This window comes from Paralichthys olivaceus, chromosome 7 (assembly GCF_024713975.1).
Source record: "Paralichthys olivaceus isolate ysfri-2021 chromosome 7, ASM2471397v2, whole genome shotgun sequence".
In the NCBI taxonomy this organism is placed as follows: Eukaryota; Metazoa; Chordata; class Actinopteri; order Pleuronectiformes; family Paralichthyidae; genus Paralichthys; species Paralichthys olivaceus.
In genome coordinates this window covers 22,844,173-22,866,134 of record NC_091099.1, presented here as the reverse complement: position 1 = coordinate 22,866,134, position 21,962 = coordinate 22,844,173, and the positions used below count along the sequence as shown (strand labels likewise).

At 40.1% G+C, this 21,962-nt stretch overlaps 1 protein-coding gene across 7 annotated transcripts in view; it reads left to right on the top strand.

Annotated features, from left to right (window-relative positions):
- The window catches only part of cadps2 (Ca++-dependent secretion activator 2), a 178,411-nt gene that overhangs the window by 119,119 nt on the left and 37,330 nt on the right, over positions 1 to 21,962 (top strand). For all 7 annotated transcript variants that reach the window (XM_020079011.2, XM_069528523.1, XM_069528524.1 and 4 more), the window contains exons 14-18: positions 6,012 to 6,113; positions 9,784 to 9,847; positions 11,104 to 11,227; positions 11,891 to 11,991; positions 19,323 to 19,479. In XM_020079011.2, the coding sequence (XP_019934570.1) occupies positions 6,012 to 6,113; positions 9,784 to 9,847; positions 11,104 to 11,227; positions 11,891 to 11,991; positions 19,323 to 19,479 (548 nt within the window). The remainder of the gene's footprint in view (positions 1 to 6,011; positions 6,114 to 9,783; positions 9,848 to 11,103; positions 11,228 to 11,890; positions 11,992 to 19,322; positions 19,480 to 21,962) is intronic.

The following is a 21,962-nucleotide window of genomic DNA, read 5'->3' as shown; positions in this document are numbered from 1 at the left end:
ACAGGATTGTTTTTGGTTTGTTAGTTTTTTGTGGGTGGGAAACCAGTGTGTGACCTCATCCTCATTACTCACTGTACTCACCCCTGAGGTTTCGAGGGAAAAATAAAGTAGATATAATAATAATGACAGTAATAAGATGATGAAGAAGAAGAAGAACATCTGTCTTTGTCTTTGAGTTCAATCCAACAAAAGCCATCACACAAACACAGGTTGACTCCAAATATCCAAACTTCCACACACCAGTTTGCAGACTCTGTGTATGGGTGTATAAACTTGCAGAATGCTGTTCAAATCCTCATTTCAGTCCACTGCAGACTAATACTTGATGCGATATTTGTCAAAAAATAGTTGTGATACTGATAAAAACAAACTGGGCCAAATAAATTCAGTACATTTATGATTCATGGCGGATATGTACCCGGTCCTCTTGTGGCGAGAACTTTGCTGCTCTTAAAAAAAGTCGATCTCTTTCCGCTTTTGCACCCTACAGACCCGAGCCATACTTACTGCTTTAGGATGATTTAGGATTCAGTCACTTGAACACAAACAAATGTGTATGTTTCTTCACTTTGATCAAACAGCTGACGTTCCCAGGAGGGCAGTGTCTGTAAGGGCAGCTCAGCTTTCATTCAGGCCCTTGTTCGTCAGCAGTAAACTCCCCAGATATGAGCAACACAAGTGTCTTTTAGCCACTTGTTGGCATAAGCGCCGCTCCAGCAGTTCAGTTCTCCACTTCACTCCCAGAAGCCCCTGCTTGACTCCTCGGCTGGTAATTACTGATATCTGTGCTTTCTCTCTTTGACGACTCATTCACTCAATTAGAAAGCTTAATGATTAGCTTCTCCAGCTAATCGCCAGATATAAATTGGGAGGGATAGCTGGAATTGGCTTTTTGTCAGTTGGAACTGTAATTTGAATAATTGATGCCCATTCAGGGGTCCTGGAGCTGCCTGAGTGGGTGTGGATGGGAAAAAAGAGGGTTTTGGATGGCTGGCAGACTTGGAGGTGGAGAAAAAAAAATGCAAACTTAATTACAGAACTCGAGTTTCCCCTGGAGGGATGCTCGACGAGATGAAACTGCAGCGGGAGGCAGAGAGGATGAAGAGAGACTGAGAAACAGGAGAGAACTTGACTAATACTTCAAGGCAAATTATTCTGTATCAGACTGTGCTTTTAAGAAAACTCTCAGTTCTAGAAGGAAACATGTCAGCTATCAGCATTAGCATTTCTTATTTCTACTATGTGTTAATGCTAGTCAGTGTGATCCTTTCAAATTCTTTATGCTTTGTGTCTGCTCTTTACTGGTCATCTTCTCACCATTACACTGGAACTGCAGTAGATTGTTTCTTCTGGATGTGGTGCCTTGAAGCTGAGTTTGATTGTGGAGACTTGTTTATGTTGAGGGTTAAAATGGCCACACACTGTTCTTATTCCTCTCATGTGATTTCATCTGTAAGAGCTGCGTGGAAATGCAGGGGGTGTCTCCTGTGATAACAGCAGCTGGCGTGACACTCACATTGCAAAAGTGTAAAATCAAGGGTATCAAACAGAATTTGGACAAGAGACACTTGAAGTTTGAATTGGACAATGAAGTGTTTGCTGCTGCTGGGTTTGATGGAACAAACTAACCTACGCAGGTGAAGGAACTGCAACACTTGGACTTTGTCTTGTTTCTCTGTGAGTGTTTGATGAGACAAGTGTGTGTGAACTGAGATCAGGGTTAAAGGAGCATTAGCAGAGCTTGGAGGGATGGGTGCTCGTCTCCCTCTCACCTGTCATGTCAGATCTTCTCCTCTCTGGACCGCACCAACATGGGATGTGACAGAAGCTTTTACCTCCCCCAACCATTCACACAACAGAACTCCATCTCCAGAGAGGTGATGGGGGAGGACGAAGGTGGCACACATGATCACCTGCCACTTAGACTCATCTCCTCTCGACACCTCTTAAGGTGAAGTGGCGTCCACACCCGGTACCCTGCCACCCCGCTCCGCGAGCACCGCTCATAACGACTCTCGTCAACTGCCATCAGAACCAAACAGCCGCGGGCTGATATGGTGCTCACCGTTTACACTTGAGCCACATCGAGTGTAAACACCCTAACCTGAGCCTACAGACCCCTCCTCCTCCTCCTCCTCACCCCCCCCTGCCCCCACCCTGGAGCTGTGCTGACAGCAGCCGTGCCTCCAACGTGCTCGCTTCATTTAGCGGCAACAATGTGTCTGAAGCCCGACAAGCTGTCGCATCGCTCCCCACTCCTCCGTGTGAGTCCAAGCATGAACAAACATCTGACTCGATTTAATGGCACAGTACGGAGAGCTACCAAACAGCTCAGTGTGTCTCTATGAGCTCAGAGCGCTTTACGTGTGGCCTCCTGCCAACGTCCTCCTCGTCCCATTAGTTTCTTGTCATAATTTGATTCAGAGGAAGTGGAAGGTATGACTTACATTTGCAGGAAAACTGAGTTGTTAATATATCATCAAAAATCTCTCAGAAAAAAAACATTTCAGCTTCCTACACACTGAATTTGTTAACATGTTTTTATCCACCTTTGCCCATAAAAAGGAGAATCTTTTGCTTTTGTGCTCAAAAATATTATTGAAATGCAGCAAGAAAAAGACATCTGTTGAATTAGTCTTTAAGATCAAATTAATTTACTTGAACTGCAGGTTAAAATGACAGGTGCCTGTGTTTTCCACTTTTTGGACTTTAGGGTTTATTTTTCCAATATGATCGTAAAATGAATAACATTGGATTTTGACGATGAGACAAAACAAGATATTTGAAGACGAGGACAAAATTCAGGCTTCATGGTTATACTTTGTCAGCATGCAGGTCGCACCACCATCCTATAGAAAAAAGTAATTTTAGGAATTGCAAGATGTAGAAGCTGTTACTGTCAGTTAACATTTTAACTGAATGAATGAACGAATTTTCAAACTTGTTGTAATGCTAAGCCTGTCAGATGGCACCCTGTCATTGTCAGTGCTGGCAGAATAACTTATCCTCAAATCTGTATCCTTGAATAAAAATTACTAGTAATAATTCTGTTCTCATTACTATTTATTAATTCACAGGCTATGATTTTTTTGGTAATGCAAATATGATAGTGAAAAGTAAAAGTAAAAACATTTGTTGTCTTCTCCCACTGAGGCTTAAAGTAACATGAGCTGCAAAAGTGATCAGTCCTTTTATGTTGTGTCACTTCGCTGTGAACTGAGCTGCACATGGAAATAAATCAACTGATCGTGGAAGACGAAAAACTCGGATTACTGAACAGCTGCCCATAACCACGAGGGCTTGGAGCCTCAGGCCATCCGTCCGTCCGTCCATCCATCCATCCATCCATCCATCCAGACCCCACTGTGATGACAGTCGTAATGTCTTCATTAGTCTGTGAGGGGGCCTAGAGAGCAGGGTCCTTGGCTTCTTCAACATGAAAGCCTTTACAAGTGGACACCCCCCCCCCAACCCACACACACACACACACACCACCACAGACTGCTTTACGTTCTCCAGAGATTAGCTGGTGCTTGTTAAATAGGGGCTGTGGGAAATGGAGGGGGGTGCGTGATGAATTGCCAGATTTGAGGAACAACAGGGTTTAGAAGTTGTGCTAACAAGTGCTGTTGTGCAGGGAAAGCTGCCTCTCATTACCGATTGAATAGAGTAGAGTGGAGCTGAAGAGAGACGCTGATGTTCTCGCACAATACATGACGACTTCCTGTTGTCATCTTTATCACAGCTCATCTGCAACCTCCACCCTCTAAAAACCAGCCTCTCTGAAGAGTTTAAACACTGTCTGTTGACCTGCACACATCATCATCATCCCCATATCTATTTTGTATGATGAATAATACATTTATTTTATTATTGATCATTTTCATTTAAAGGGTTTTTTTTGTATTTTAAATTTTAAAAATAAACCTTTATATTATTTTTAATTTATATATGCACTATATAGTATATAACTACAATTTAAATGCATTATTTAATTGCATATATTTATCATATATTATATGTTGCAGAACATATATGCTTATATGTAATATAGTAATATTTTATATTTATAATCTATCATATTTATTTTCAGTCTTTTTACATTTATTTTGTGTGTCATTTTATGTAATTTTGTTATTTGATCCTGTCTCTTTTCTTAAGTTTGATGTATCATTTATTTATGTGTATGTGTCAAATTTTAAGTTGTTTAAACTTAATTAAATTTCAAACAAATTGAATTATTATTATTATTCTTTTCATTTTATTTTATTATATGGATGTATGATTTTATTTATTTTTTACTATCATCATAATCATCATCAATCTTACCTAGCACATGTTAACACCACATACACAATTATTATTCTTGTTTTTAAAACATTTTGTGTCCGCATGTTTCTTATTTTACACTGTGACATGTTACAACGTGCCACTGTTGTGATTTCCTGTAATATGTGTTTTCATTGTAAGTGAGGCACTCTTCTGGTTAAATAAAGTTATTATTCTTGTCATCATCATTCGCTGGAAGTTAAGCAGCAATGGTTCAGTATCCTTGTCTCACCTGCTGCTGTCCTTTCTCTTCACGTTGTTATTACCAATTCAATATGCTGCGAGGAGCTCGGCGGAGTTGTTGGTAGTCAAGGCACAGCGGTCAGGGGCTGAACCAGCGAAGGCTTTTATAAGAACAACTCATTAACAGACAACCTCCTCGCTTCTTCCCTCCGGCGACTGCGAGTGCCGTTTGGAGAGGGTGCTTTTCTCTTTCAGCTGCATAGAGAAAGCCCAGAAAGTCAAGGCTGGTCGCATTGGGTCCTGATTGCATTTTTTCCCCTTTTTTGCCAGAGTGCCTATTCAGGCGAAGGCAAGAAGGGAATGAAAGCTTTACAAACATTAATGAAGCCCTCAGCTAGCAGTTTATTCTTTGTGGTCTCTCCTTCTGCTGGCGGGATGAGTTGTGGAGGAGGAAGTGGAGCCTGAGCAGCTCTCTGTTTGATTGGTTGACTTTGAGGTCAGTGTGGAGAGTTTGGCTGCTCGATCGGTTAGTTTGTTAAAAAAAATAAGCCAGTCAAACTCAGAGCGAGAAAAAAAATTAAAAGAAAAACATTCTAGGCTGTTTTCCAAACCTTCACATTTTCTTTTTTCTTTGACACGCTTGTTATTTACGGTGAGAACCAGACCATTATTTGAAACAATCTTAGATCTTGTGTATAAATAATATTCTATCCTGGATTTATCAAATGTTCATACTGTTTAATAATGAATACATACTTTTCCAAGGTTTACTTGCAGTTAAGTTTCTTTTCAATTAATTCAACACTTCCTGCAAATCACAATAAAAGCCTTCCAGTGGCTCAGAAGATGTTCTATCTGTCCGTCAAGGTTAGGGATGTGAATCATCTGCATAAAGGGCTGGTTTTATTGTTTGCAGTTAGACATTGAACAAAATGAACAGCAGAGACCAAGACAAAACTAGTGCAGTGCTACTAACAATGTTAACAATGGGATGTTTGCTTGGCCTTTGGTAATACTGGTTGCAGCTTTCTTTCTGAAACTATAAAAGTGACCTGCAGTACTTGAGCTGCATCAAGTAAAGACCTTCTGCCACATAAAGAGCTGTTTATTCAAAGTTTAGTGAAGCTCGACTCAGTATGCAGAACACCAGTTGTTGTTGCTCTTATTGTGAATGTGCTGGTGTCGTGATCGACGAGATTGATGTTGAGTCCCAGCCATCACTGCTACAGAGCACTGGTCGCCTGTTAATTCAAGGTTTATTGATCATATCAAATGACACTGATTTTCCTTGGGCCCTTAACAATACATATTCCAAGTGTAAAGCTGATTAGATGAGTCACAGATAGACAGATTTCTGGAATTATTAGCTCATTAATGGTCTCATGACATCACGTTCACATCATCATTTGGACATTCGGAAAGCCAAACTACTTGAGCAGGTGATTTGTGTTCATTTAGTAAACTCAGCTCACTGTGTCTTGATTTTTCTGTCTCGTCAGGCCGGATGGGATGGGGACAGTGACCGCGGAGGAGAAGGAACAGTTTGAGGCCATCAGGAGTCGTCTGATAGCTCTGCTGGAGAACCAGATCACGCATTTTAGGTAAGAACTTCCCCATCGTGAAACAAGACCGTTCATTTTCATACATTTCTGTCGGAAATCGAAAAGCAGACTTCTGAAGGTTAAACTAAACTAATGGAAACCTATTTTGTCGCATTCCTGTAGTTTTGAACACAGCACAAGGGAAAGTAATTTAGGTTTTACTCACAAAAAAACTCACGGTCACTTCCTCCAGAGACACTTGTAGCTACACTGTAGATATTCATTAAAGCAAAAGTACTATGATAATTAATGTATTTTCTAATACTGAAAATGTGGGAAAGTTTGACTTTGGACATGCAAACAGCTCACACTCTTCTTTCATTCCCAATGAGTAAATAGAAGCTGAGTCCAGGAGAGTGGTCAGTGAAGAAACGTTCAGGCAGGTAGCAGAGACAAAGACTAGTAGTCCTGGATTTATAAACCTTGTTGAATAATAAGATCAAATTAAAGCTATTCATTTTTTTTTCATATAAACATACTCATCACTTTCCGAGTTTATTTGTTCGGCACAATGCTCATTGCTGAAACAAAATGGAACACGAGTCAGAGGTCATCGAAACTCTAGGTAACCTGTAAAATAATCGAAACGCATTATAATGAAGAAAATAAGAAATGACTGTCCCACACTGGAGGAATGGTGTTAGCTTTTTAAAGCTTTGTTTTGTGTCATCTCTTTTCTTATGCTGTGATGTGAAGTGATTTGAAGAAAACTATACCAAAAACGTGTAAAACTGCTGCTACGCTCCTTTAACTCCATCATAATGAGCCCAGGCAGTCTGGGTATTTTGTAGCCCCATCAGCGGCACATAATAGCTGCAGGACATGTGTTGACAGCGGCTGATGAGACCTCCATGCATCTGCGTGCTGCTATTCAGCGCCGCCACCGGCGTGTGAACACATTGTGAGCGTGGTGTGAAAGCAACAGCCCCAAGACCTTGAACAACACTCGTCTGAATGGGCCTGTGCTATTAACTGTCCCGAAGCCTGGCTCTTGAAACCCTTCTCGCCTGAAAGGGGCCCTCCATCTGGCCCAGAGAGGGGAGAAGAGCCAGGTCAGGGCCGAGAGAGTGGAGAGAGGGGGTGGGGGGCTCGATCAGCGGGAGTCATTACAAACTCACCTCAACAAGAGGCTAATGCTGGTAAACAATGGCCGGGACAATCCCGGGATTATGTTAATTTCCGGCAGACAAGAGCAGGATTTCCAGAGTTTGGTTGGGATTAAAGCTGAGCTCAGGCATTGAAGATTCATATAGTTTTAAATCCTGACTACAGAATCTGATATATAGCATCAAGTAACACAGTTGACAAATGTTCCTTAATGAACTGTCAATTATAGCGTTTAAATGCAACAGCAAATAATTATATCATATTATATTTTATCATTGAAAAAAGTATTCATTTTATATGAATGTATATACAAACTATGACTGACAGCTCATCTCCCTCCAATAGCTGTCATGAATTTATTGGTGGTTGTGTTGAGGAAAGCTGAAGGTCTTGATTATATATTAAGATTAATATTCCTCTTTATGGTCCCACACACAGCATGCAACATGCAAACACACACGGAACACAATCCACACAGTGACCACACAAGGAACAGTGGGCAGCCATGCAGGCGCCCGGGGAGCAATTGGGGGGTTCTGTGCCTTGCTCAAGGGCACTTCGACAGTGCCCAGGAGGTGAACTGGCACCTCTCGAACTTCTGTCCATGCTGGACTTGAACCGGCCACCCTCCGGTTCCCTATGGACTGAGCTACTGCCTTAGAAAAGTTAACTTGAAGCAATGCACAACACAATGACTTGTTTAACCTTTAGCTGAAACTTGTCATCTTCGATTGGAAAAACATGTTCCTGCACTGAATATAATCTATTGCTCCAAATTTTATAAAACCTCATGTGTTTGTTTCCCAAATCCTGATTCTTTCCCACTGCTGTGCATGGACTGTAAGATCAAGTTGGTCCTGCAAGTTAGTGAGTAAATGAGATTTGTTGAAGGGGTATTGGCAGGTCCCACTGTCTGCATGTGCACACACAATCTCTGCTTCCATTACGCCCTCTGGACCGTATCCATATAAAGTCACGAGTTTTGGATTTAAGAATGATTCACTTGACTTGGACTGGACGGATGTGAAGTGTATTTTGACAACGTGGTGATTTACAGAGATTCTTGGGATGCGCATGTTTGGTGTGATTGCCTGGCTGAGATGCGTCTCACGGCCAAGTGAGGGTATCAAGTCGCCTGTGATGTATTTTGGCAGAGGCGTAAGGCAAAGTGTTGTGCACCCTGTGTGTGAGACGCTGTGGACAGTGGAGGACTTTTCTCCCCCACAGAAAGACGTGATGCAGTGTCTTGACCTCTCTGGGTTTTTTTGGTTTTTCATGAAAAATGTTCCACCATTGTTATATAATTAACTGGCCTGTTTAAAAGAACAGCTACATGTGTGGGAGTATTAATCATAATGCTAATTTGACATCATGATGTTTCAGACTTTCTTTGCTTGAGATGTTCTCTTTCTGTACCTCTCTGAATTTGAATTGGCTCTCTGTTGTTAACAGTAATGTAGGTGCTGGCATGGTTTTGTATTTGTGTTTGCTGTATGTGCATCTTATCAGCTCAATTATTTACTGATCAAAAAGGAAGCTGTAGCCCTGATTTGGGCCCTACAGTATTTTTACGTTTACGTCGGCACCTGTGCGAACCAGAGGCTGATGCACTGGGCTATGTTGTTACAAGCCAATACCTTAGAGAAAAGACATACACATATCTAAAGATGACAGTGACAGATCCTCTTTAGTGTTCCCGATCAATCTGTTTTCGTGGGTCTGCATTTCAGGAACCTGGTGTGTGGGCAGGGATGGTCTGTACCAGCTGGTAACAGCAGCATCCAGAGTGTGCCTCGCTCTCTGTCAACAGCTGCTTTACTTCATGTTTTTTTACTTTGTTTTCATGCACTAACAACACTTGCACACAGATCCGACGTACACACACCATAGATTAGTTTGAGATTTCGTTGTTTATGTAAGTTTCGCTGTTTATGGTTTTGTAATCTATTCCTGTTTGAGTGCTAAAAACGGTGTCTCTGGCTTTTTTCAGGGTCTTATGAGTCAGGTTGTAACATTTTGATTCATTTATCATAGATGTTCCTGTGTTTTACTTTCTGAAGCCTGTGCTCTCCATGGAGACACTGGAAACAATATATAACATTCCCCAGAGACAGTTCAGGCCGTTTAAACATAGTCTCTTTCGTGATTAACTTTACTATAAATATTAATTTACTGTAAATATGTAATTTAGAATATGAATAGAATCTTCCGAGTCGTAGTTTTAGAACTACGATGAAGGAACAGAACACCTGTCTGTCTGTTTTTGTCCAATAAATGGCTGACCTGTCTGACCATGTGTCTTTGTTTATTAAGTACTGTTCACTTGTCAATTAGCAACATGAAACCTCTCTGAACCGCCTCGTCTGCGCTCAGATGGAGCTGGAGGTGAGAAAACCTTCTTCATCAGTGTAATTAGATGAAAAGAAGGCAACCATCTGCTGATGCTAACCAACGTCTTTCTGCTGCCTCTTCCATCCTCCTATTCTTCTTTTTTTTCTTTTTTTCCATGCAGTTGTCCTTGAGATTGTTTCTTAATGTGATGTCCCACGTTTTGCATCTGAAGGTACTGCTTTCCCTTTGGACGACCAGATGGGGCCCTGAAGGCAACGCTCTCCCTGCAGGAACGGGTACAAAACACATTTAAACTTCCTGTAAGGTTTTCTCAGTGTTCTCTGCATCTTGTTCATATACAGAGCAGAAAGTGTTACAGTCTGTATTTTTCAGTTTATCCAGAATCACTCCTATAGCAATCATGCTGAAAACGCTCTTACCCAAGAGGTAGACTTGAGATTAATTTATGAATATTGCTTCAGTAGTGTCACCAGCACAAGCAGAATGAATGATGATAGGTTGGAAATAGGTCACTAAAATATTTAGGATATGTGTGCAATGATATAAGGCAATGATGTATAAATAGCTAAAGTCATTATGATACCAGTTATGAATTATTGTAAATAATTATGCTGTGAATAAACACTGGCAAGAATTGAATGAGAACTGTAACCATTTCAACTTGTTGGCCTGTCAGATAATTTTGTCTTGTGTTCATGATGATGTACATTAAAAACAATTTCAGAAAAACTTTCAAAAACCTTTTAATTCAATTACAACATCTGTTAAAGGGAAATTCCACTCCAACAATTTGACTTCATACGTCAAAGGCTCTTTCTAAGTGACGGAAGAAAAAAACAAAGATGAACTGTTGAAAACCGTCCATTATGAGTCCAAGAAATAGAATGATAAATCAGTGGTACTCTTAACATTTGTAGGCCATCCTTAGAGATGTTGCAAGTTGTTTATTATTTTAATATTGTCACCATTGTTGGAAAGTGTACAGTTACAGCCTGCCATTTGCAAATTTAATCAAATGAACAATGAAAGTTAGACTAAATTAACTCATGATTAGTGTTAATGCAGCTTGTTCAGTTTGTGAACGTGTGTATAGGTGGGTGAGACAGACGCTATGAAGCACTGCTGGTTTTTGACGGGACCAGAGGATGCTTAACTTTTCCTTTCATTCTTTTGTTTTTTTTTTACTGTGAGGAGAGATGGTGTTCCCGTTAGCATCCTGCCCAAGAAAATGATTTTCAATTTTTGCAGTAACTTTGTTTTCAACACCAACTCTTGCAACTCCCAACTGGTTCCGACAACTTATACTTCATATAAGCAGTGATTTCAGAAGCTGAGAAAGAACAATCATTTTCAGTCAATCCATTCATCCCATTTTATTTGTATAGCCCATACTCCGAAGTCACCATTTCGTCTCATATGGCTTTTTTTTACTACAGAAGCATCACACTGAGAATCTTGGACCCATTGGGGGGGTTTCTTTGCTCTGGTTTCTGTTCCTGACAAGCTGTGGTCATTGTTTGTGTTGTTTCAGGTTTTAATGAAGGACATTACCACGCCTGTCCCTCCAGAGGACATGAAGAAACTCGTGCAGAGGTGCCTGGAAAAAGCAGCTCAGATAAACTACAGTCAGCTGATGGAATATGCTCAGATCAAGGGTGAGAGTTTGTAGCTTTGCTGTGAACAATATGAATGAAGTGCATCGTTCACAAAGTGATGAAGAGAAAGTATGATAAAACATCTCTTGACGATTTCGAACACACTGTCATGTTGTGCTTTCTGTGTTGTCTTCCACGGACAACACATTATTGTCCTCATGGCACGCTCTGTTAATGACCAAATCATTTTACACTGTCCCACTCAGTGATGGTAGTTATCACAATTATCGAAAGAAAAACAAAATCTAAGGGATCAAGATTAATTCACAACGTGCATTTTTATTGAAATAAAATAGGGATATTGTTTTTGCATTATTTACCCTCCAGTATCAATACCAGTATTAAGATTAAGGATGCTGGTTTGAGTACAGATGGGGAGGAAGACGATAGAAGTGTCACAGGTCTCTGTTTTACCAACATTGAAGAAAAACATTTAAAACTGTTTCTGATCGTGGAAAAAAAATTCAAATCTAAATGGTTCATCCTCTGAGGAGCAGGTATAACCGCGTCATCTGGCAGTGACTCATCAGATTTGACCCAGAGGTCAACTTACTGTCCAATCAGCTGGGGTTTCTGGGAATCATAGACATGTTTGAATGTCTGCATGTGAAGCTAACTCGCAGTGTTTTTATTCCCATCCTTCATGTTTCCTGCTGCCTTCAGAGGATGCTCAGGCAGCTCCAGAGAAAAGACTGGAGGACATGATGAGACTGGGGGAGCTCTGCATTGAAGTCCTGCAGCAGAACGATGAACATCACTCCGAGGTATTTCATTTCTACTCTGTCCACACGGTTTGTTTCAGCTCTCACTGAAGCACCTGAACCACAGTTACTGTATAGTTGTGGTATTGTTGTTCCCCGAGACATTTATCAATCTACTAACTCCTGACATCTCTGTCTGTTTGCAAAAACAATATTATCATTCTTTTTTTCTTCTTATTCTTAAAACCTCTGAAATAGCTGACATGCAGTGCATGAAAAATAGCTGCCTATAAATAAGAAACCTTGAGAAAATCAATAATTTGGTCATGTATGACATAAATTCATCGTTGATGTAGAAGCTGACTTTCTAAAAAAAGAACAGATAACGCTCAAACTCTCCTTCCTCTGATTCTTGTCCTCCGTACAATTATTTTTTAATTATTTAATTATATCCTCTGACAGACATTACGTGATCATTTCATATAACATCCTTGATCACTTTTTCACTGCACTGTCCATTTGCTTTTGCCTTGGTTGGCAGCATACATGGTAAAGTGGCGGATGACACGGCAAGTGGTGGCGTCGAATTAACATCGGCGGTGGAGGCTTGATGAAAACAACGCCCACGGCCCATATGCATGCAGCGTTTATGCGCGACAGTGTAAAACTGATCAATCATAGGTGTTGAGACGTGGCGGTTTGATCGGCCCTAAGTGGCAGCATGGCGCTCAGGCATCTGTTTCAAAGCTAATAATAACACGCTGTACTCTGCCGCTGCCATGGCGACCGATGGATCTCTGCTCCGAGCTTCAGATGTCACGTTAACTACAAATTAGAGGCTTTTTTTTTTCAGAGCGCTGCCAAAAACTGTCACAGAATAAAGCATAACATAAATTGTTTTCCTGTTTACTGTCAGCTTCGATTACATGCCCACTCTGTCTCTGGCTGTCATTGTTGTTTATTTTTTCTCATTGTTTCATTATTAAAATGTTAAAGTGATGAGCTGAGTGTTTCAGGCAGTTCATGTGCTGTTTTGTTTTACTTCTTTTCATTTAAAAGTCACGACAAGGCCTTATACAAGCCAAATACTATAATATAAATAAATACACTTGACACAGTTGAATAAGTTTTGAAATGTTAAATGTGTGTCTGCTCACTGTCACTTGCTAAACAACTTAGAAACAATAGGCCTGATTCTCCAACCATCCTTAGAAAGAAATGTCTTCTTAAAACCCACTTAAAGGTCCAGTGTGTGAGATTTAGGTGAAAGGGATCTATTGGCAGAAATTTAATGTAGAATAATCCTCATGATGTTTTCACTAGTTCATTCCATCTAAATTGTTTGAATTGTAGTTTTCTTTACCCCAGAAAAGTCCCTTTATATTCAAATACTTTATATTTACATGGAGGGGACCCTCTCTATGGAGGCCGCCATGTTTTTTACATTAGTCCAGACTGGACAAACTAAACACCTTTTGAGTTTTTATGACAACTGAAGCTACCACAGGTTCTTTTTCATGTTTGGAGGGAGAGGGTAAGGTGAGGGGTGTTCAGCTGCAACATGTTACTTCAACACTAGATATCACACAATTCTACACACTGAACCTTTAAGCAGTTTTTTTTACGAAGATTCTGACATTCCCCAATGTTTCCTTACGAAAGAACAGAATCTACACACACTGAAGAGCACTCCACACTTGACAACTGAAATGCTAAAAAAAATAATAATAATCAGTTATTGTGTTTTTTACTTTTAATTCTACTGGTGTATAATAACAGCAACTGTTATTGGTCCGCTTGGTAGCATTTCTCTTAAGCCGTTTTCAGACATGAACTCTGGAACATGTGTGCACTATTGGGTCTGGACTTTTTCTGTAGTTTGACAAACGTCTCAGCAGGAGATTCTCCAGTCAGACACGTTCACAACAATACAGAAATCTCCAGAGCGTTCAGGCGAGGGTTGGTGCGGCAGGCAGAGGCAGGACCTACCATTAATTCTACTGCGTAGACCATGTGATTTTGTTGACAGTACATCGACTCTATCGCCCTTATCACCAAAAGCTCTGGTTTCCTTTTGTTTTTTGTACATTTTTCTTCCGTCTAATCAGAAACGTTATCAACACAACCTATTGCTATCTGTGACTCCTCCATTGTCAAAACCCTCAAAATATAACAAGGGGCCCTTTTTTTTAAACTAATCTTAGTAGAAAGAAACGGTGCTGAACAACTGTTTTTTAATGGTTGTCAAAGAAATTGACCAAAGTGCAGTAAGAACACATGAAACATCTCATAATGTTTCTGTCTTTCCTTTCTTTCTGTCTCTTTTTATTCCTCCATGGGAAGGGAAGAGAGGTGAGTTTGTTATGTTTGTGCTTCTGTTGTCTCACTGCTGGTTTGTGTGATCCTGGTTCAGTGTGACTGTATTTCAGTGGCTGCCGTCTTTTGTGATTTAAATTGTAAAATCCATCCATGATTTTGAAAATGAAAATATTGTTTTCTACATGAAAAAACTGACCTGACTGTTATTTGGGAGCATAAGCTGAGTTTATTACTGCTGCCACGTCATGATGACCTTCAGCCATTTTGATGTGTTGTGTGGGTCGTTGTTGGACACTATAGGGCTTAACAGTATGGTTGCGGAAGTAAAAATGCCAAAAAGTAACATTTAGATTTTCAGCCATAATATTGTATATAAGGAAGATTTACCACAAGCTATGAAATTTTAAAAAGCAATGTCATGTGTGCCTGTAGAAGCTACAAGTTTGTATGTTATCAACTGCATTTTATGAAAAGCTCACTGTTACCATGGGAATTTTCACATTTAATTTACCCCAGAGTGACCACGATTCCCCTCTCTAACATGCAGTGTTTTTTAAGAGAGGAAAAGAGTCTGAAGTCTGAAGGTGAAAATCATGACGACAAGTTCAAATTCAAGAAGTGCACTGGGGTTCGTTGCAAAGAGATCTTTCTCAAAGGTTTAGTTCCTCTACAGTCAAAATAATAATGTACACAGTCTTGTACCTTTTTCTTTTTTCCTGTTTTTAAAAGTGGGCGGTCACCCTTACACTCTATACACTTTGAGGATGTAGTTCTGCTTATTGATGTAGCCACATGTTGTCCTGCTTGTACTTTAAATATGTTTCCCTTCATTCACTCCACTGAACTGTAAAGCCCCCGTGTTGGTGTAATAAGCACTGAACGTACCTGCAGCTGAATGGTTGATCCAGTCCAGGCTTGTGTAGGTGTTTAGTTAAAACAGCTGCATGGTGATTTGTCATTGTGAATCTTCAGATGCGAATGTCTGTCACTCACTGACCCACCAGAACACATGCTAAACATCCTGAGCTCCTGCAGGTATGTACCATCAAAATTATTTTGAAGCTGTTTTTTTTTTTAAGATAAAAAAACGACCTAGTGTTGCTTTAACTTACACTAACAATTTGTTCTGGTGATGGTCTGACAGCAATAGATAATATAAAAGATAAGAGCCTGCTGTTGGTATATTATACTTTGTGCTGTCATCAAGACGTGATATTGAGCATTGTGAAACTGTTATGTAAAACGAGAACTAATGATAAAGTAGTAGTGAGTGAAAAAGGAGGCCTGATTAAAAACACACATCAACACAATATCTCCAGTCTAACTATAGAGTGTAATGTACCCTCTGCTCTTATTTAGCACAGTTTGATATATAATTACTTCCCTGCTTCCTGTGAGAGCACAGGTTCACTGCAGCAGTAAATAATATACACAACTAAACAGAAACAACATATAGAAGTCAAGTAGAAATAATGAGGTGGACTGTATGTGGGTCAGGATCATTTAGTCCAAGTGAAGAGAAATCTTTATGCAACCCTGTTGCCTATAAATATGGTCATATGTCAATTGTTTGACCAATTACATTGTGATGACAAATGTAATTGCTTCCTGGATTAAATTAAGACACACTGTGAGGTGTGGTACACCCTGGACAGGTTGTCACCATGACACAGAGCTTTAAAGTCACCAATTAACGTGACCGCAATCTACATGTCTTTGGCCTGTGGGAGGAAGCTGGAGTATCCAGAGAAAACACACACAGACACAGGGAGAACGTGCAAATGCCACCAACAAAGACCACAGCAAAACCAGAACTCGCACCAGGAACCTTTTTGCTGTGAGGTGGTGCTAACCAACCCAATTAATCATGGGTGTGTCTTAGGCATATTATGCAATAAACTAGTAATATCCCATTCCCTTTAAAAACCTGGTGAGTGTGCACCTTTGCAGATTGTAATTAAAAAGTGTGCATCAGTCAGGTAAGAGGAAAACTCTGCAGAGGAAACTAACTTGAGGCACAAGTGGATCATCTGTGTGTGTCACAAGTAAACACCTGTGCACCTGCCTATTCAGCTGCATATTAATATCTAAACAATGAGCTGTGAAATACTGAGCCACTGGCTTCAGACCAGGCTTTTGTTTCATAGACTCAAGACAGCAATGGACGCTCCTTACCAAACCTCATTTTCACACAGACACACAGGGAGGGAAAATAATGAAAAAGACATCAGGGAACATTTTCTTACATATTTTAATATCAACAATTTTTCCAGTCATGTTAATTAATAGCACGGCATCATTATGCTGATAGAAAGAGTAATTTGGTTGCCATTACATTTCATTAGAATATATATGTGCTGTTAAATCAATGAGATTTAGCTGGTCCCACCCCTGGCCACACCTCTAGGTCCACCCCTGTGAAATGGACTCTCCCTGTACCTGAACCCCATCAACACACGACTCAAACCTTCTCACCTCTCTGGTTCTCCGGTGGCTGAATTAACGCCTCAAAGCGTTTTTTGGCTGTGAGAATGACTTACCATCATTTCTGCTCAACAACGTTCACCTTCACGACACACTCTCTCTACAATGTGGAAAATATTCTGCCATGACACGTTCACAATTTGTGAGTGGTTTGTTAAAGGGAGGATAAGGAGGACCAGATGTCCTTGGTGCTACAATAAGTACATTAGCCCTTTAAAGGGCTGACACTCTTCTTTCCTCTTAAAAGAAAGGAACATTTTGGTTGTTTAGGAGGTTTTGTTTTTTATAAATGATTTCTGTCATTTGTCCTCCTTTCACTCTGTTTGCATCTTTCCCCTTTATTTTCTCCAGACTTGTTTTTTTCTTTGTATTTTTGAGTTCATTTTCCTCAGATTGATATAATAATAATAATTAATAATATTTCCCCCTCTTCCCTCATTTTCTATTTCCTTCTCTCTCTTCTCTTCTCCCTGTCTTTCATGCCTCATTCCCATTATTATTGCCCTTATTCTATTTATTATAATTTCTTCCATTCTCTCTTTCTCATCATTTTTGTTCATACTTCCTGCAATCTTTCAAACTGTTTTTACTTCTCCACATCTTTTTCCATTAATTTCTCCCCCCTTTCCTTCTGAAATCTGTTCTTTCACTTGTCTCTCCTTCCATTCTCTGTTATCTGGTTATCTCTCTGTTGATGGACAGCAGCCTTTATGAGCTGCTGTTAGTGAAATGTCTTACGAAGAGAGTTGTAAAAGATGACGACTCACCAGGCTGGTTTACTGCTGATGAGTTGTCCTGCAAGGCCACGAGAACGATTTTCTCTTTTCCCCTTTACAACTTATGTCTTCCTCCCCCGCACACAAACACCAACCTCAGTGCATCAGTGGGTGAGTCAAGGCTGGTTGCACTTTTCTCTCAGAGCTTCTTCAATACCAGTGGTCACCTGAGCAGGCTGACCTCTGTCCATTGATGGCTGCACAGCCTGGATGCTCTTAAGACTGAAGATGTCTGCATTAGTGAATGTGCAGCTCCTCTGGGCTTTTTTGTTTCCAATTCGTTGCAGGTATTTGAAATAAGCCTACATTACGTTCCGAGTCAGATCTTTTATTAGACGTAAGACACAGTGCAAGTGAGTGAGATTCAGCTCTCTTGGACGTTTCCATGTTTCATGTACAAAATACATGTTTGCACAAGTATTTGTCCCGTGTAATAGGACTTTTAGGAGACACACTAATATTCTACCCAGCTCACTTCAGACCTGGTATTAACATCTGTCCTGAGTTATCAGATACACTGCCAGGTACAGATCTGAACACAATGCATCCTGAGATCTGATCACTCAAACCACATGTGGAGGTCTGGGACACGTGAGGTCACATTATTTTAATAATGTGAACGCAATAGCATCCTGGGCCACATATGCAGGAGCTGACATCTCTGATCTGCTTCTGTTCAAATATATTTTCAAGCCTCTCAGTGTCCATTTGTTGCTTTGTTTGTGGTTACTGCCACAATATCCACACTGACACAATGAGACTTTTCTTAAAAGATACAAATCTTTCTGCACAGCAGCGCACATTCACTCAGTCCTTGGCTCCACTCGCTCTCTTTCTGTCTCTTCTCTCACTCATGCAGACACACAAACATTGACATCAGACACATCTGCAAACTCAGACTGGGTAAAAGCAGATTTAATAAGATTTAATAAAAGTGGTCACAGGAGACACATTTAGAATGCATTTTAAAGCCAGATGTGAATAGAAGAACGTAACATGTGACGAGCATGTGATCAGATATCTTGAGACAGAAGTTAATACCAGTTCTGAACGGGTTCTAAATGGGACTCGTAGCTGAACCTCAACAACTTCCAAGTGGCCTAAGATTTCTCACAGCAGCTTGTAAGGAGTCCCCTCTCAATGTTGCTAGTCAGTCCTGCAAGCTTGGCCAGCTCATACACTTGTCTACCTGGTTTTCAATTTAGACGGTACCAAAAAGTGAGTGGTCATCTGGTGAACGAGGACAGGAAGAGACCTGTGACAACTCTTGTGTCAGTTATCTTTGGTGGTGAAAATGTTTCATGAGAAGTGACAGTAATGCTCTTTATTGTCTTTTCTTATTTCAACACCACAAGATTGGTGAGCAATAAACCCAAACTTCAGCCTTCAGAGGTTAAACTAGCGATGGATCAGATTTTGAATCAAACATCAAATGTGTTTTTTTGGTTTTCTAATCTGATAACAAGTTTTGTTTATCAGTGTCTCTCAAAACTGAAAAATAAACCTGCTCTATAATGTGGCGACTCTGCAGTTTAGGTTTAGACACAAAATCCACTTGGCTATGTTCAAGGAAGATGATGGTTTGGGTTAAAGTCACTACCTTGTAAATGTTACGGCACTGTTATTGTCATGGTTACAGTAATAATCTCACATCCTCTGCTGTTGACTTGTTTGCATGTGAATAAACATGACCAGAATTAGAAATAGTTTCAGTGAAGCAAAACTTAAACAGCTCCCTGTTAATTTCTAACACTTTTAGTTCCCTGATATTTTTTTTCTTGCATCTATCTCTCTCTCTCTCTCTCTCTCTCTCAGGCTTTTTCGTGGTGGCCGGAGCTGATGGCTGAACACGCAGAAACGTTTCTGTCTCTGTACAGAGCCGATATGGACTGTGCTCTTCAGGTGCAGCCTGTCGACTCCTGGGACAGTTTCCCACTATTTCAGCTCCTCAACAACTTCCTGCGAACTGACTGTAAGTCTAACCCTCCCTGTTCAGACAAGTTGAATTTGACAGCAGTGCTCATGTTGAACATCAAACTGTGTTATTTGTATAAACTAGTTCAACTGTCTCAGTATTGTGTCCGGTCTGACTAAAGGTCTGCTCTCCACCTTCCTCGATGTAGAGATTTATGTGACCCTAGCACAATAGTACATGGAGGCAAACTGTGAACAAAGAAGTTAGTTATTGCAGATAACTGAAGATGGAATTACTTCTAGTCTAACTTATCAGCCATATATACCAATATACCAGCCTTCCTAAGATCTTTGCACTATCACCATGTCTGCTTGTAAGCTACGTTTACTCTGTATACAAACAGTGTACTTTAATTTACCTTATTTAATATATGTTGGTTCCACCCTCAAACAGTTTTAACATTGTAGTCTGCCGGCTACAACCACAGTCTGACCTGCAACGGGCTAAAAACAAACCCACTTCTTCAACCTTGGACAGCCACTGACCCTATTTTATTATTCATGCATTCATCCATTTCGAGGAAAGTATTGTAATTGAGAAGAAATTCATAATTTGACAAGGACAAAGAGTCATAATATTGCTACAATTTGAAAAAAATAAAACATTTTAAGAGTTAAGCAGCAAGGAGAAACCAAGTTTCCACCCCCTGGGTCCAAAATGTTGATCTGATCTTGTTTTTTCTTGTTAAACTACAAAATCCCTCATGCAGATGTAACCAATGATATTGAGTCATTTGTTCCTCCTCAAAAGAGACAACTTCCTTCAAGTCTGTGTGTTTCTTTCTTCAGAATAGACTCAGGCGTTTCAAAGTCCCGATGATCTTCCAATTACAAAAACAATGACATTTAAAAATCTTTGTCCTCACCCTGTTTATGGACTCAACTCCTGCTCATCTCATTTAATCATTTAAATCCTCTCCCTTCTGCTCATTTTCATACCTCAAAACAAAAAAAGGAGACTTTTTGGGAGGAAATGCCTCATACGGCACGGCACATGGTCACGCCACTAAGAGTGCTAATTAACACTGGTGATGCCAGAGAAAATGAGGCTTGTTAAGCAAGGAGGTTAACGACCCCTCGCATGCTAGGACATAGAGGTAATTAACAAGGAGGAGGGACACAATCAGCTGCCCACAGTTTATCTTTAGCTGGGTGTCTGCTGACCTGTCAACACAATCACAGCGTCCTCCCCCCATATAACTTCATATCCACTCTGCTCTTACTAATTTATGCAGTTGACAGGAGAAATGTATTTAGGAGTTGATTATTCGAAGATCACCTGTGTACAAATGTTCATTTTGTCATTATGGAGCTGAAGTTTCATCAGTTTCACACAAACTTTTTTTAAGTCTATCATTTTTGCAATTCAGTTTTCTGCTCCTGAAGAAACAGTATTTCCTTTCTGCAGATTTACTTTTCAAAATGACAAAACCAAACCTATCTGAGAAATAAATTGCTGGACTGCTCCGGACTCACCATCGTTATTAATCCTTTTATATTTCATCCCAATCATTTTTTTCACCAGGTTTTTGAATGAGTGAATCTATTGTTTGATTTCTTTCATGGAGCACATCTACACAGTCGCAAAAGAAAGACGTTTTATATTTGCCATGTGCTGTTCTATGTCTCAAGGTCCCAACTCTGAAAAAAAAATTAAAAATGACAGTGGAAACTTTAAAGTACGACAAACACCAACATTGCACTGCTGTATTTCAAATTGCTGGAGCATTTTCTTCCCTGACAAACTGCCTCTGTCTCTTAAGATTTCATTTGACTGCTGGAGAAAAATCTCAGCTCGCTGCCTCCTGTCTCTTTCGAGCCCTCTGTCGGTGCCGAGGCTTTGTCTCAGCGCCAGCAGAGATTTGGCGAGATGCGAGGCGCTATTTAACATGGCTGATGCCAAAGTACCTTGGATACAGTAACAGACAGGCAGACAGAAAGACAGCCCAAGGGCACTGTTGGAAACAAAAACTCAGCGTTTCATTATGTGAAAAAGCCACAAATATGTGGCTCATATCTTTTATATATTTTTTCTAATTACCATCCTCTGTTAATGCCGTAATTATTCCAAGTGTCACAACATTAGCAGACTTGAATTGGAGTATAATCAGGCATTAGACGGAGCTGAAACACAGAACGAGCTAAATCATAGTTTTGACTATTTACACAAATGAGGTCTTCCCTCCTTGTTAATTACATCTAAAGTGAGAAGAAATGATTTAAATCCAATCTGATACTTGGGTGACAAAATTAAAAGAATAAAAAAACAAGTTTGGAGGATAATGAAGATGATTTACAAGTTGCCTTCTCTGAACCTCAAGAGGATAAAATATGGAACACCTTTGAATTTATTATTTGTTCAAAGCAATTTTTTATCCATTTAAACGGTTCAGAAAAAATCTTCCCAGACTCTTTGAGGATTTTCTCCAACAAGTGTATTTTCTCTCAGTTGTTCTGTGGATTATTTAAATGCTCACTTGA